Source organism: Liolophura sinensis, chromosome 9 (assembly GCF_032854445.1).
Source record: "Liolophura sinensis isolate JHLJ2023 chromosome 9, CUHK_Ljap_v2, whole genome shotgun sequence".
NCBI classification, from domain to species: domain Eukaryota; kingdom Metazoa; phylum Mollusca; class Polyplacophora; order Chitonida; family Chitonidae; genus Liolophura; species Liolophura sinensis.
In genome coordinates, this window is record NC_088303.1 from 5,229,336 (window position 1) to 5,245,642 (window position 16,307).

The 16,307-nt window shown below is 38.3% G+C and overlaps 1 protein-coding gene across 1 annotated transcript; it reads left to right on the forward strand.

Moving 5' to 3' along the window:
- The first annotated feature begins 271 nt into the window (after nt 1-271).
- LOC135475016 (targeting protein for Xklp2-A-like) lies at nt 272-12,952 on the forward strand. The gene is made up of 12 exons (XM_064754745.1): nt 272-464; nt 1,422-1,487; nt 3,102-3,201; nt 3,920-4,363; nt 5,158-5,455; nt 6,124-6,289; nt 6,614-6,761; nt 7,356-7,572; nt 8,029-8,304; nt 10,611-10,766; nt 11,399-11,510; nt 12,301-12,952. The coding sequence occupies exons 1-12, from the start codon at nt 359-361 to the stop codon at nt 12,606-12,608; spliced, it is 2,397 nt and encodes a 798-aa protein (XP_064610815.1). The 5' UTR covers nt 272-358; the 3' UTR covers nt 12,609-12,952.
- Nucleotides 12,953-16,307: the final 3,355 nt, after the last annotated feature.

The window sequence follows — 16,307 nt, forward strand, 5'->3', positions numbered from 1 at the left end:
TATTTATTTAAGAATAGCTTGACTGCTTAGATATCATCCTCAACTGATTTACTTTGTGACGTCTGACGCGTGCGTCCAATTTTCCCCAAGATGTCTTATTTTGCATCATATCGTGACCGCCTTTATCGGTAGAGGGCGCTGCTTGTCATGCAGCATCCATCCAATGACCATTAACGTAAACGCTCTCCAGCCTCGTTTTAGCCAAAATAGGTTGTGACAGTTCATTTTATTGGCTCCTGTATTTTAGCGGACAAGTCAAATTTAGCTGTTGTGAGAACCATTTCGATTTTCTAGATCGTTGGTCCATGTTTTCCAAAATACTCTTTTTTATTTAGATGTTAAGTGTTTTTATTTAGGTATGGATGTGGACGAGAACGCCTGGGAGTACAACTGTCCCCAGTTTGTAGATTTTTCAAATCCGGATGCACTACCCCAAGCAGATGACAAAGAGTTCTTCAGTGTTGGTAAGTTCAATAAAATGATCTGAAAGTGCAACGATCTTGCAAGGAAACGTTTTCTAACATGCTGAATATTTCGGGCAGTGACTATCACATGTTTGTTTGTAATTTTTTCTCTCTCCCTCACCCTCCTCTCAATATTAAATGCCATAATTACTCTTATTTCAAAGTGATGTAACAATTCCTTTGCTTCTATTTGTGGAATAAGATGAAAAAACGCAACTTTGATTGAAGTGATGCTCGAAATTATATAATGCTATGGTATGACTATCAGTGACAGTTGTCGATGAAGATCGTGAGAATCTTGTTTCATTAGTTTAATTAAATTAAACACTGAGGTTTATTTTCAACAATTTCTGATAATTACCTACCTGAAAGCTTAATCACTGAACTGAAACAGTAGCACCAATTTCTGGTGTGGATTGAAAAGAGTTTAACCTTAATTACCTCTCCTGCAAGCAAAAACCAGTTCTTGAGTCGCAATGTTGTTGAAATCCACAGAAATATTCCCCTCTGTCTTAATAACTTTTGTGCTGTCATGATGAGTCATGTACTGAAGTCTCGAAACTACGCACTGACAAAGTATTGAAATCAACCTTACAAAATGAGACCATACTGCCAGTCTTAAATGACCAGTTTCAAGTTGGTTTCATGTAGGTAGAATATGTAGGTAGAATAAAATAGAAGAATTTGCCCAGTCAATCGAGAGAGAAAAGTCAACTTGCAGATATCTATGTTTATCCATGTTTTCTGGTCCTGGCTTCAGATACTATCTGGATTTTGGATACACCCAATGCGTGTTGACTGCAAACTGAGATTTTGAAAAATAGAAAAGTCAGTGCTTGTTCAGATCTTGGGATTTGTGAGGACTAGGTTCTTTATGTGTTAATTGCCGCATGCTTGTAAACCCTGTTAAACCCCAAGCATTTATTCATTCATTCATTCTATTTTTGGTACATTTAGCTGCCAGTGTCAAGGAGGAAGACTTTACGGCTCCTGTAGCAAGTGAAAAACCCCAGGCTACATCCAGTAAGTACTACTTCAAGATTACTTTGCGGGTTCAGGGGCCACTTTCACAAAACTCTAAAAGTCACATTTCTCGTAACTTTTTTGAGTAAAAGTTGTCTAGGTTATGGATCTATAAGGCGATGTCATTTTTTGAGAAAAGTTACAAAATTTTGATTTATGAAATTTTGTGAAAGTGGGCCCTGGTTCAGGTAACAAAAATCAAATAGGCATAAAAGTGAATTAAGTTTTCCGAAGTTGTTACATGTATGTTAGACTTGTGTCTCCATGTGCTTGTTCACAATTTCATGCTGAGTGTAATGTTAAGTTATAGTAAGGAAACTCGTTTGGAACAGTGAATCAGAGGTTTGAATTTGTATCAGTTTTCCAACGACTAGTTCAGTTGGCCTTTCTAAAGTGTTTTGTTAATGGTAATGAGGTCATCAAGTTTGTCATTTTGAGGGCACTTCGGTTTCCTCCACCCATATGACAGCTGATGTGAAAAAGTACAGTTTCTAATGTTACGTATTTTTGGAACCTTTTAGCCTAGGTAATGTGCACTTTAGGGAAATTTTAAGCATATTTTGATCTCCCCTAATGAGTTCATAAGCAGTCCTGTGCATAGTGTCATGAGTTAATGACTTGTTTATACATGTACAGTAACATAAACATTTGAGGACATTGTCAACAGTTGGTGTAATGCGTAGAAGACCATCCCACAGCAAGACTGCACATCTGTGTCAATTGTCATTGTTTTATTTATTTTGTTTAGTCCTCCTCCTAAGTTTGGTTTACTTAAATTTTCTTGCTGCACATGAGTTGTTGAAAGTTATGTATTTTGATTAAGTTTGTGTTGACGTTATTTACTTTCAGAAATTATACCCGAAAATTAAGATCATACATTATTAACTTGTCTTTGTTTAGACTGACTTATTCAAGTTTGTTGGTTGCATTGCACCTAACATCTACTTTTCTACAATCTTGAGTTAATTTAAATTTTTTTTGTTTTCATCTTTAATATATTCAACCCTTATGTATTCAAATGTGGTTTCAAAAAGTAACACATACTGACATAAAGCAGTACATGCTCTGCGTTGTGATTTAAACGTTGGTTAAAATTTACAAGCACTTTGATATTCAGATGTAACTTATAATGATGGCATTAATGATGGCACAAGTACAACATTTTTACTTACATGTATTTCTCATGACCTTTTGTTTATTATAATATTCCAGGTGAAGTAATAAGTATACCTGCAGGATTAGTATTTTAAAATAGAATTCTGCTCAATTTCACATCCATTTTGTTATTATATTAATATTACACTACATGTACGTAATTAAATATCACTCTCAACATCTCTGTTTTCATAAGCAGGATCACGAGAAACTACAGTAAGGGTAAATTATGAACAGAGGCTTAAAACAGAAGACATTTGGTAATACTACACCTTAAATGGCAGAGAATATTTGAGATCTAATATGTGCACAACTACTTCCAGAGCTTAAGAATCCAGCTGAGCTTAATACATCACATGTGTAATCTCATGATTCATTGAATTTCATTGTAAATTTATTAAATGTAACTTGATCATATAAGAGATTGACTTTAACACTGTAGTCCGTCTCTGGTTGCAGATTCTGGCCCAAGTAACGTATATTCCTCTTTGGACGCATGGAATAGGACGGGAGCCAGTAAAAGTACTGATTCCTCCAAACCAGTGGCTGTGGATAAAAGGTCAGTGTGCTAAGTTTGGATCTGTATCGTTCAAGAATACCTTGTTTGGATTTGAAGTAAGAAGATTTCATCATGTTGCAAAATTCAAAAATTTTATGGATTTGGTATTTTGTGGATTTATAGAATCTGATGTTCTTTTAATTTATTATTTGGAGGAGTACAAATGAGCTTTTCATAATTTTTTTTTTTTTAGGAGGTAAAAATTGTTCTAAAAATAAGGCTTCTCTTGCTGTGAGCAGTGTCATTAACATATACTTTCACACCTTGAAAATGCACAGTGTAGAAGTTGGTGAGACAAACATAACATTTGTGAGTGGTAAAGACATATTATGGTCACATGGCAATATTCTTCTACAGTTTGTAGACTGAAAATCTGTTTTCCTTCAAAAATAAATACATCCCAGTCCCATTTCCACTGGTTGTTTGTGAGTTATGCGTTTTCAAAGTGGTTTTCCCGAAAAAGTAATTCTTAATGCTTTATTTCCCCTTCAGCATTACTGCTCTAATTTACATGTAGGCAATTTTTAGTTTGGCTTCAAAAGCCTGATTTATAATAATCTTTGTGTGCTGTTGTGACCAGCAGCGAAAGTGAAGTCTTCATGTGAGAATGGTCACAAGGTCACTGATTCTTGTAACCATGTTGCTGACCCTTATCACAATGCAACTGACACGTGCCACAATGCATCTGACTTTTGTTACATACATGTACATGTTACAGGATAAATGGCCAGTCTTCAGGCAAGGCTGTGCTAGTAAAACAGGCCTCGATACATCCACCCTCAAAGAAAGTGGAACATGGGAGAAACTCTCTAAAACGCAGTCGCTCCTCCGCAAACACCAAACAGCAGGAGGAAATTGACTGTCCCTCACCAGCAGCTAAGTCGATTAAGCGCAGCAACTCTGTGAAAAGCCTGTCGGACGCCAAGTCATTTCAGCGTTCCAACTCTTCCTCTGATCTGGCCTCTAGGAAGAGGTTGACCAGAAGTACCTCTAACAGCACTTTGGCACCTGCGTCTAGCAGTTTTAGACTTACACGCACCACGTCAAGGGACTCACTGAGGGATCGCTCTGTAAGAGATCGCTCTCTCGAGGTAAAACCCACTGCAAACAGAGAAAAAAAGATGGCCACACTGACTGTTGCTACATCTCCCACCTTTCTGAGGTAAGCTTGTGGACCTTAGGGAAGGCAGTGTTAATTATTCATGTTCTTGAGGCCTTCATGGCTGAGGTGGTTAGTGCCTCAGCATGGTGCATTAACTCGGGAGCCTTTCACCAGGCTAATCGCTGTGAGTTCAAGTCCAGCTCATGCTGTCTTCCTCTCCAGCTGTACAAGGGAAGGTCTTGCCAGAAACCTGCAGATGGTTGTGGGCTTTGCCCAGTTTCCTCTCACTGCAATGCTGGCCGCCATCATGTAAGTGAAATATTCTTGAGTACAGCATAAAACACCAATTGAATAAATCAAATGAGATTAATGTTCTTGTTCAAGCTGTGGTCCAAAATGGCTTTCTTCACCACTTGTCCCAGGGGCTACCATCAAAACATACCATATGCCTGAGGCATACAGACTTATTTTTACCCTCATCTAGTGAATTGCTTTGAAACTCTTGGTTTCCTGGTATGGCGTTTTCATTGGATAGCAGAGGACCATATCAGTTTATATGTGGGAGGATTTAAGGACTCCTTGCTTTCTTTAATAGGTCTCCAAAAAAATGGGTGGAAATCAGATGGATGTAAATCAATCAAATTATTTGCCACCATTATATTTTGAATGTTTCTTAACCCATTTATATATGAATTTTATACTCCTTCCCACATGAATCATTGCAGGGATGTCAGTGGAAGCTACTTTTTGTCTGTTGGCATTTTTTTTTTTTTTCATTTGACTAAAAATAAAATAAGGAAACAACCCTGTGATTCTTTGTAAAATTAGTGGAAAGTTCTCTGCTTTTGTTTTAGTCGACTACGCAAGAAATGTGCTGGGAAAGCTCAGACGAAAACAACAGAAGAAATTGAGATAGAGCAAACTGCCATGATGAGGAAAGCTTTGCAGGATAAACTGAAGAAAAATCAGCATGGCTACAAAAAGGCATTAGCTTTGCCGGCTTTTCCGTCTGCTGCTCCTCAGCTTGCTAACACTGTTGTCCAGGAGTTTCACTTCCACACCGACAAGAAAGTGAGGACACACACAATGGAAACCAGAAGTGAAACCAAGGACTTTGCTCAGACCTTGCGATCAAATTCTCAACCTCATCAGGTACATGTGTGTCCCAGTTTCATTTTGCATGAAAGTATATTCTCTAGCCAAGCAACCAAATGATTTTCGTTACTGGCCCGCTTGCCAGGTTCTGATGCTGCTTCCAGTGTTCTGGCGTCAGCTGTAAGCCAGGATATCTGTCAGCTGTCAGACCAGGTGCAGTGTTTTCTTTCAAGGCTCTCCCTGATTTTCTCTTCAAAAATGACCATTGTCACACAGGTGAAGTGCACCAATGAAATAAACATCCATAAAAAATTCTTTTTCCTGACCCTATCCAAAAAAGTAGGTTGTGTAGGTTGAAATTATTTTTTTTATTCTGGCTAATGAAAAAATGGTAAAGAAAAGTGATTATTTCTTTAATTCAACTTGTAAACTCCAGATACTTATTACAAAATAATTATTATTTAGCAGATGCTGTCACTTTCTGAATGATTTACAAAATACTTGTACCTAGATTTTTCACAACAATGTCAGTAGACAAGCATCGGGAATGTAACAGTCCTCGTGAAGAGTAAACATTTTAAGGCTGCTTTTAAGTCATAAAATGGATTAGGCTCCATTAGATTTAAACTGTTTTGAAATGTTCAATACACCGAGTTTATTGCAAATGCATGCACCACAAATATGCCATGAGGCTATGCTGTTGAATGTGTGTTTTCATTTGACAGAAGCAACTTCCTCAAGGATGCATGACTGTTGTACAACCTTTCAACTTGACAGAGAGTAAAAAAAGGCCTGAAGAAAACACGGGAGCATGTGTATTTAAGTCAATGGCAGAGACCATCAAAGATTTCCACAGGCGAACTCCTGATAGATTTAGGACAAAATTAAAAGGTACACCATACATGTAGCTCAGATTTAAAGGAAATGTAAACCATCACAGTGGGTGATGTTATATAGATTGTACTTCTTTTTTTTGTGCATTACGGTTCACGTAACCAATATTTGTAGATGTACACTTACACAAGTCTTAACAGGCAATGACGCGAATGTCTAATATACATGTACCACAATTAGATAGGACTTGCTTTCTAGACTGGGTTGTTTTGTATACCGGAATTTTTTTGTACAATGGATGTTTTTGCACACGCATTATAGACTGGATGCGTTTACAGAGTGGATTTCATTGAAGATGTGAACTGTTTCCTTTATCAACAGATCCCAGTCCAAGAATGCGATCTAAATCCCCTCCTCACAAACTAACCCTTCCAAAGACGCCATCACTGGAGACCAGGTCTAGGAGCAGACCTGTACACGCCCCATCTCAGGAGGAGCTAGAGGAGCAGGAACTGGAAATGATCAAACAGTAAGTCTGTGTCCCTGTAACATGGTACTTAAGTTAGAACCATATTCTTCGTTGGGTAAAGGGAGTGGGTCGAGAAGCGGGTGGTTAAAGGCACTTGTTTTTCAATGACAAGTAAAACAAGGCATAGGTTCAGTCCTGGCTTTGGACAAAAATTTGCAGATTCCCCCCACTTGCTCTGCCCCGGGTGATACTTACATGTATGTGGGGTGGTCTGCATAGTCGGCACCATAATGATTATGTCAAAATGTTTGAGAAAACCTTTGCTGTCATGAGCATCTTTTGTCAACTATAGCTGGCAACAACTGTCAGCTCTCAAGTAGCAGTTACACTTTTGGTGACATGGGCCTGGTTCTCAAAGAGGTGATAACATTTCCCTGTTGCATGTGATGCATCACAATGAACAACTCTGGGTACAGTGCTCAACTTTGCCTAAGCTTGCATAGATCAACACAACTGTAGACTGTTGGATGTTTCTTGTCTCAGGAGAGTAGATTGTGATCGCAAACCCATATAGACTGATGAAAACCAACACCTGATCTTCCTAATTTTTGTCTTGTTTAATACATGTATTTGTTGGTGTTGTTGTTGACTCAGGAATCAGTTTAAGGCTCACCCAGTTAACCCGAAGATCTTCACACATGGTCGCCTAGGACTGAAGAAGGTGGAGAGCAAGCCTGTCACTCAGGTGGAAGAATTCAGCCTGACCTCTGACCAAAGGGTCAAGGTCAACTCCACCACCAACAAAGACAAGGAGGAGAAATTTGAGTTCCATGCTCGACCTGCCCCAGCAAAAATCCTTGAGGGTGTTGTGGTATGTGTATTTGTTAAACAATGTAATCTCTAATACTTTAATAGCGGGTACTGACTTACATTGTTACATTTTAGATGGGATGTATACATACATGTAAACACTGTAGTTCATAAAATCACTCTTGGAGAATTCCAAAGAGAACTTTGGCATAAGTTGTCACTGTGTGACAAAAGTTTGGAAGTTGGTTTGAGTAATGGTTTACCCAGTGAATTCTGGTTTCTCCCACCGAAGAAACTGACTGTTGTATTGAGAGTACGACATTTTCCCCCAAGTTACTGTGGGGCCACGGTCACAAGTAATCAACAACTTTTGTGTGGCCATTTGCGCAGTCTAACATTTGTTGAAGTGAAAATTATTCAGTATGGCATAATGCAGCAGTCAGGTAAATTAATTATGTAGACAGTGTAGAATTCAGTTCATGAGATACAGACTTAATGCAGTGCTGTATTTGCACAGGGAGTGAAGCCAGCAAAGAAGGTTGTGCCAACAGTGCCACATTCGCCTGCTCTTTCGGTCAAGCTTCGCGCTCGCCTGCCCCGCCTCCAGCCCGAGCAGGAGGAGGAGTGTGTGGCTGTGCTCAGGCGCCCTGTCCCCCACACAGGGGTACCTTTTCAACCCCATCTGCCTCATAAACACAGTGTAGTGGAACCTTTCCAGTTTGATGAGAGAGACAAGGAAAGATGGGCAAAGAAGGAAGAGAAGCTGAAGCAAATTGCAGAAGAACAAAATAAGGTAGGATTTTGTTGATGTAAATGTAATGATGAATATATCAAGGCAACCTGTGAGCAAGTAATGTTTCTGTGATAAATGTTGATGATGCTCTGCCGATGGCCTGTGTGCGTATAGTACAGCTTAACTGATACAGGGTTCGCACAGTCATTGAAACTCCTTGAAAGTGCTTGAAAAATACAATTTCATTTTCAAGTACTTGAAAGTCCTTAAGAAGGACAAATACTCCTGGAAACTCCTTGAAAGTCTTAGTTTGTCCGGACTAAAATATTGTCTGCTGGCCGCCGAATCTGTATATCGGGAGCTCGCTGATAATTCTCCCACAATCAGGGCTTCTGCTGGCACTCGCCATTGTCACAAATTTAGAACAATGTTTTTGAAATGGCCATAAGATTTGAAAAAATGTAAATGTTTTTGGCGACAAATTTATTTACTTAAGAAAAAACGTTATACAAAATCTGTCATGAGAGTTTTCTGGGGTTTTTAGCAGATTTTCGGAATTTTTCTTATGAAAATAATCCACTTTCATTTCAGACAGTCTCATCTCGGGGATAAGTGAAATATTCTTGAGTACGGCGCAAAAAACACCAATCAAAAAAAACTTACACTAAGTTAGACTTACACTAAAGAACGCTTGAAATCATTTTGTTAAACAACAAATGAAAATCATGGCATTTTTGGGGATGCCTTTCATCGCCAGTTGTTAAAAAGGAAAAAAAAAATTATCAAGGGAAATAAATCAATGTAGAGTTACACCTGTAAGTTACCTCCCATGAATCTCATCTCGGGGATAAGTGAAATATTCTTGAGTACGGCGTAAAACACCAATAAAAAAAAAAAAAAAAAAAAAACATATCGGGGAAACAACAGCAACACAGTTGTATGGAAATTACTTGATGGAAATCTATAAAGGGGATTCAATATTGTTGCAAGTTGACTTACACTAAATAACGCTTGAAATCATTTTGTTAAACAACAAATGAAAATCATGGCATTTTGGGGGATGCCTTTCATCGCCAGTTGTTAAAAAGGAAAAAACAAATTATCAAGGGAAATAAATCAAGGTAGAGTTACACCTGTAAGTTACCTCCCGTGAAAAATTTAAACTTTTCCACTTAAACTATTTTTTTTTTTTGGGATCCGAAGTAAATTAAATGTTTCAGAATCTGTGCCGTTACATAAATGTGTACCCCATCTGGTTTTCTCGTCTTAGACTGTGTTACTCCAGTGTACTGATCATAATGTTGCATTTAAATGAGCTTAATTTACAAATTAATTTCGTAACAAATTTTTTGATAGAGGAAATGACATTTTACTAGGATCCTATGGATAGGTTGAAAAAAGGATTGATTTTTTCTTTCGAAAAACAAAAACATGCTGCCAAGCAGTGGTCCATTATTTTGAGGGCAATTGTTCTAAATGTAACTTTTGATAAACTCCAGATATAGCTGGAAGAGACCAAACTGGTTCTTGCAGCTACACCAAGGCAGATAAAAATGAATTACAGAAGGAGACCTACAAGAGTCATGGGCGCTAAGGAAGTATGGCTAAAGAAAAATAGTATTTACTACAAAATCTGAGTGGCTAAAGTCACTGGCTAAAAAAAATACTGACCCAGAGGAAGCCCTGCATAATGATATATCATTTATTTAATCGAGCCAAGGTCGGGTCAAAGAATGTGTTGTATTACAGAGGTCAAGGGCAGATATTTCTTGCAAAAGCAAGCGTACTATTCAATATACATGCATGCAAATAAGAGCATCTATTATTCAGACTAAAAATATATTCTATAATTTGTACCATGGTATGTTTAAACTAGCCTTGAAAATGACAAAACTCCTGGAAAATGCCTGGAAAACTCCTTGAATTTCATTTTCATATGCCTGCACGAACCCTGTGATATCAAAACAACTCTGTGGGAGGAAGAGTCAGAATGGGGAGGTGGGGGGAGTCACTAAGCTGGTTCTTCATTCCCCTTAAGTTCATTTATAGTGTTATTTTCGACCATTTAAGGAAAATACATGTATGTCCCCCAAAAAGAGGGTAATAAAAAGATATAAAATGTGCCTGAAAAACGAAAGTTTGTGGCATAACTTTCTCCGTTTCCCTTATAACCCTTATTTTTAAGTGTTGCAGGTATCATTTAAACAAGTATTGCTGGGAAATAATAAGATAAACCTAAGCAACAGGGGGTTTACCATTTCTGAGAAAGCATGCGTTTATTTTTGCTTGAAATGACTTCATTGTTGTTTTGGTGGTTAAGTACACAAATGCTGTTAAGATTTTAAAAACAGGAATATTATTTTCAGGTCCGAGACTTCGTTGCCAACCCATTGCCTGAGAGTGTGATATCAAGGGAGATAACCCTGCCTGCTAAACAGCCAAAACCTGCCACAGTTCCTCAGCCTTTTAACCTAGAGTTGGACAAGAGAGGAAAGAAAAGACAAGAGGAGTTCAAACACAAAGTATGTACCTAACCTTCACTTCCTTGATTACCCATTGCAAGTATCTATCCCAGCAGTTTGAAAAATTTCTGTGAAGTTGACTGGGTGAACAGGCCGTGTTGTAAACCCACAGTCAACAGGTTTGGTTTGCTCTCAATGCTTGTTGGTGACAATACGTGGTTGGAGATGGGTGTTTGGCAGTTAGCTCTGTCTAGTGTTCATAGTGTGCATATCTATGCTAAAATTAAATCAAAACAATGGAAATCATGAATGCTAAGAGGTGGTGAACCTAACAGGTCGTAAAAAATAAGAAATAAATAAATGAATAGATAGTTGAGTTTAAGCTGATATATGGTATATCAATACTTTATTTCTTCATTTTTTTATTTTATTTTTGGTGTAATACCAGATTTACAGAGAACTTTTATACACTTGTATACTGATTAAAACAAGTAAAAGGAGAAACTGATTTTTTTAAAAAATCGACCTATTGGTGACCTTGAAATTTAATAGCGCTTGGTTCCAACTGCCTGAAATTTTGTGAAGCAAGATTTCCTTTTTTGAAAATATTCTCTTTCTAAATGGCCACTGTTTTGTAAGTTTAAAGAAAATTGGTGCCGATGTAAAACTGATGATCTTTGTGTGTTATCCAGGTTGAAGAAGAGGTGCATCATCTGAAAGAGTTGACCAAATTCAAAGCTCAGGACAGCTCTGTAATTCACAAGGAACCATTTGTGCCAAAGAAAACTGGCAGGCAGTTATGTGGTAAGCTTGCGAAGAAATAATTAGCTTGAAAAATGTTTTTAATGGATTAATAAAGGCCATGAAATATTTCTTTTCGTAAACTTTTTCCAGCAGAAAACCATGAGTAAGTTGGACATTTTGCCAGATTCTGAGAGTTGTCAGAGATATTAAGCAGTGTGTCGAGGTTTGCTTGAATGGTAAGATATCCTTCTCAAAATCGACGTTTCAGCACTAAAATTAATATTTTATGACAATTATTTGCATCTAAAAATGTACTTTTTGGGGAGAAATGGAATATTGTTTACCTTAGCCGTTCAGTGATGAAAGTTTGAGGAAAGCAGTTTGCTGTTTATGAATGAGTAGTTTGAGGGCCGTTACAGCTTGTGCCAAGTGGCTTTCATGTGGTATATTGTGTTGTTGTAATGCTTTGTCTTTCAGATTCACGTTCCATCAAGTGGCTGAGAAATTTAAATGTCAGTTGTACATGTGACTTTTGATAAACATTCTGCCAAATTATTTGTGAGGTGGGAGAGAGTTAGGAATAATTACTTGACAAATGTTTAGTCATACTGCAATCTTCTTAAAATAATTTAAAAGCAAATCTATCAAATGCATCTGTGATGTTCAAGCTATTTACAGTCAGTGTTCCGATTTTTTAAAACTTAGCTACACTTACATTTGGTTAGTTCATTTATTATATGGGTTTAATTTCCAAAAAAGGAAAAAATAAATAGCCATCAATAGATGGAGGTGATATATCTCTTTGTGCAAAGGCTAAATTTTGACATGTTTTTTTTTGTTTTTTTGCCAGACATTACTGAATTCCGGCTAAATACAGAGCTGCGTGCCAAGGCTCGTGAGAACTACGAGCAATGTAAGAAGGACCGCCAGATGTACATGGATGCGTGCCAGAGAGAGCAGGAGATGCGAAGGATGGATGAGGAGAAGGCAGCAATTTCTCAGATGAGACAGGAAATGGTGCACAGAGCTAACCCTATCAGACATTACAAGGCCGTGGAGATTCAGGCATGCACCAAACCCATCACCCAGCCCCTCACCCCCAAACTGTGCACCGCCCGCAGACTACGCAGTAACACCGACAATAGCATTTCAAATTGAAACTGTCTGTATCCCTGGTTATGTTTGCGTTTTAGTACAGGGGTCATTTTTTAATGTTCACAGCATGGTTTCTGGTGTTTGTCAGTTCATCACATCATTTTACTATGTACTCAGTATTTTATAGGTATGTCTTTATAGTGAGTCCAGTTTCTTCCACCTATAAAACTGATGGTGATTTGTATAGAATGAAAAATTCTTGAGTGTGACATTTAAACAACAGTCAAATATATTAATGTCTTACAGAGTTATTCAGCCAAACCCAATCTGATATTGGTCCAGGACTGCTTGTTCAAAATGGACACTCTTGTCCAGAATTTAAAGAGACTATTCAGAATCAGCATATACATGTAAACAAACAAATTTTTGCTGTTATTTTAAATAGAATAGACCAACCTTTCACAAAATACCAGTCTCATCTCTGCACGTTAGCATTCAAAATTGGTGAATTGGTTCCTAAAATTTATAATGTGTATCTTCTTGATTAAAAAAAAAAAATGTGGATAAAAGCGATACTTGTATACCTTTGCAAAGATCTTTTGCCAGGCATTACAGAATAATGGTGCGGTATTGCCACTTTTAGGTGCTAGCAGGTATGCTTTAGGTGTTTATAGTGGAGTGGAATTTATTTACTGGTTCAGCAGTAAAATTGGACTAAGCTATCCTGGCCGTTTGAGCAGATTTTTTAAGGTAACAAGGCATTGCATGAAGGCAGGGTGGTGCGCTGTAGGTATACATTTTGACGTTTACCATGTGTATCAGTTTTATCAGTAATTGGAAAGCAGATGGGTAACTTCATTGTAATGGGTTGTTTCTTTCATGTTTGATATATTCTATATGGCTGCTGAGAAAAGAAATAATAATACATGAATGCACATCCCTCATTAGCAACATCTTGTGATACCCTAGTTGGTATGTATGAATTATATGATTGTACATGTGTATTTGTACACAGTGTACTAGTACTGTGAAATGATTCTTAATTGGCACTTTATCTTGTTCTTAATTTTGTTAATGTAACATGATCCACTCTCCATATGTACTAGTACTGTAAAATGGTTCTTAATTGGCACTTTATCTTGTGTTCTTAATTTTGGGTATGTAACCTGATCCACTTTCCATATATGGTATCAACTGCCTTTCCTTTCCAGCAGTTCAGTCTGAACAGTTCACATTTATGATGTTTATAATAAATGATGTTTAGGCAAATCTTGTTTAGATTTCATTGAATGAGAATTAAATATTCCTCAGATGAATGTTTAACTGACTGCAATCTGAGGATTTCTTACTGCCATGTAGCACATGTCCACTCAAGTCCACTTCTCACTGGTTCTTTGTGAATTTTTATCTAGTGCAGATCTGTGGATAAAAGTTCAGCTTAGTGACAAGTGAAAATACAAGACAGGGTGACCTCAACAAGTCGATTGATTGATTGACATTTAAACGTTGCACTCACATATTTCACTGACACAATGACAGTCAGTTTCACAGGCTGAGTAAACCACCTTGGTCAAGTGCCTGATGACACAAGCTGCTTTACCTCGGACTTGTGACAAATATTTCGTCTTCAAAGGGAGTTCCATGTGTATGCAGTATTATGGAACATGTACATATGTTGGTAATGTCATGGTCTCCTGTCTCCTGTTTGGGGCCTCCGTGGCCTGGATGTTAGTGTGCTAGTGCAGCATACTGACCCAGGAGCCTTTCATCACTGCAATCGCTGTGGGTTCAAGTCCAGCTCATGCTGGCTTCCTCTCCAGTCATACATGGGAAGGCCTGCCAGTAAACGGTGCAAATTGTTGTGAGTTTCCCCAGCCTAATGTCCTCGAACCACAACGTAGGCTGCCGTTGTATCACTGAAATATTCTTGAGTACAGCGTAAAACACAAATCAAATAAATACTGTCCATTTTGTCCACCTCAGAGATGAGAGACGCGGTGAAACCTGGGTCGGTTTATACCATACCTCGCCTGTAGGAGACACAAAGTTCTGAAACCGTGAATTTGGAAATTTACAGTAATTATTACGCACACACAGCATCAGCAATGGAACATCCCCATTTTATCATTGTGCTTTAAATGAATGTAAAACTTCAGGACAATACATGCTGGACTTTCTGAGATACCACTCCCAATATTTTGTTTTAACATTGATTTTGATTCACAAAGTTAGGAATTCAGCGATTTACAGTATTTATTATGTATACACTGGATCAATGATGGAATATCCCCCTCATGTTATTGTGCTCTACATTTGTGCAAAACCGGAGCTGAATAAATGCATTGCTTGCTGACTTGTGTTCTATGCAGTACTCAAGAATATACGGACGTCAACGCTCAGGAAGTACAGGTGAGCTGAAAATGGTGCTTGCTGCTGCCTTGCTTTGGCACGATTCTTCAGTGGCAGCAGCGTTTTGGCAGGATGGACTCCATGTATGTACACCCCCCAATTTTCTCTTCATAAGACTGAAAAATTGTACATTAACATATCTACACACACATACTGTCTCATTTTTCGGGGCATCATTATATGTGTTTGTTTATGCAAATTTCTATGAGAACGCAGGGGATTATCATGTTATCTGTATTGCTCACTCTTTTATTGCCTTTATCGAAAAATCCAGACATCATATCCACCAATTTATTTATTTAATTGGGGTTTAATGCCACACTATGTCACTTATATGACGGTAGGCATCAATATGGTGGGAGGAAACTAAGCAAAGCCCTAGGCAAACCCACGATCATCCAAAGTTGCTGACACCTGCCCTCATGACGACTGGAGAGCCTGTCCACATAGTGACAGCACACCAACACCAAGGTGAGCTCTGCATACGGTGCATGACAGGAGTGACTTGAACCCATAGACCGCAGTCCCTACCCTTTGTTCATGACAGGACTGACTGCAGTCCCGACCCTTCAGGCTTGAACCTGCAGACTGCAGTCCCCACCCTCCAGGCTTGAAGAGGCTGGCTTGAACCTGCGGGTGGAGGTCCCCACTCTTCAGGATTGAAGAGGTTGGCTTGAACCTGTGGACAGCGGTCCCCACCCTTCAGGATTGAAGAGGCTGGCTTGAACCTTCGGACCGCGGTCCCCACCCTTCGGGCTTGATGGGGCTAGCTGGAACCTGTGGACTGTGGTCCCCCACCCTTCGGGCTTGATGAGGCTAGCTGGAACCTGCGGCCTGCGGTCCCCACCCTTCAGGCTTGAAGAGGCTGGCTTATACTTGGTCTTGTAGTCCTGGCCATTCATTCAAATGACTTTAAAATTGTTGTTTTGTATGTTATGTGGTCAAAATTTGCTGGGCAACATACATTCTGGGTAAGTTATTATACAACAAATTTCAGCTAAAACAACAAGAAGGAACATACCAAATTTTGCGATTGAAATTTTGACTTAAGTCTAAGATCGCTTTGTGATCCCAGGGTCTGGTGCAGATTTCACAAAACTGTTTTTCGAAATTTATAAAGAAAATTTTAAAATTTATTTTTGGATTATAGAACTTGAAACTATGAGTATCTGATAAGTAATGTATGTTAATGCAGATGTACATATATTACAAGTTTCATACCAAAAACCAATCATTAGGCCTGTGCTGTCTTAAATTATGATATATTTATTATATGATACATGAAAAATTACTATAAAGCGGAGTTTATAGTAAAATAAAAAAATATATGCCCCAAAAAATGAGAATTTTTTT

What these genes read in the sequence shown, in the direction of transcription:
- LOC135475016 (XM_064754745.1), top strand. Translation starts at nt 359, where the DNA reads ATGGATGTGGACGAGAACGCCTGGGAGTACAACTGTCCCCAGTTTGTA. An exon ending in ACATCTCCCACCTTTCTGAG is followed by an intron (nt 4,364 to 5,157) that starts GTAAGCTTGTGG and finishes CTTTTGTTTTAG; the next exon opens with TCGACTACGCAAGAAATGTG. An exon ending in AACTGGCAGGCAGTTATGTG is followed by an intron (nt 11,511 to 12,300) that starts GTAAGCTTGCGA and finishes TTTTTTTGCCAG; the next exon opens with ACATTACTGAATTCCGGCTA.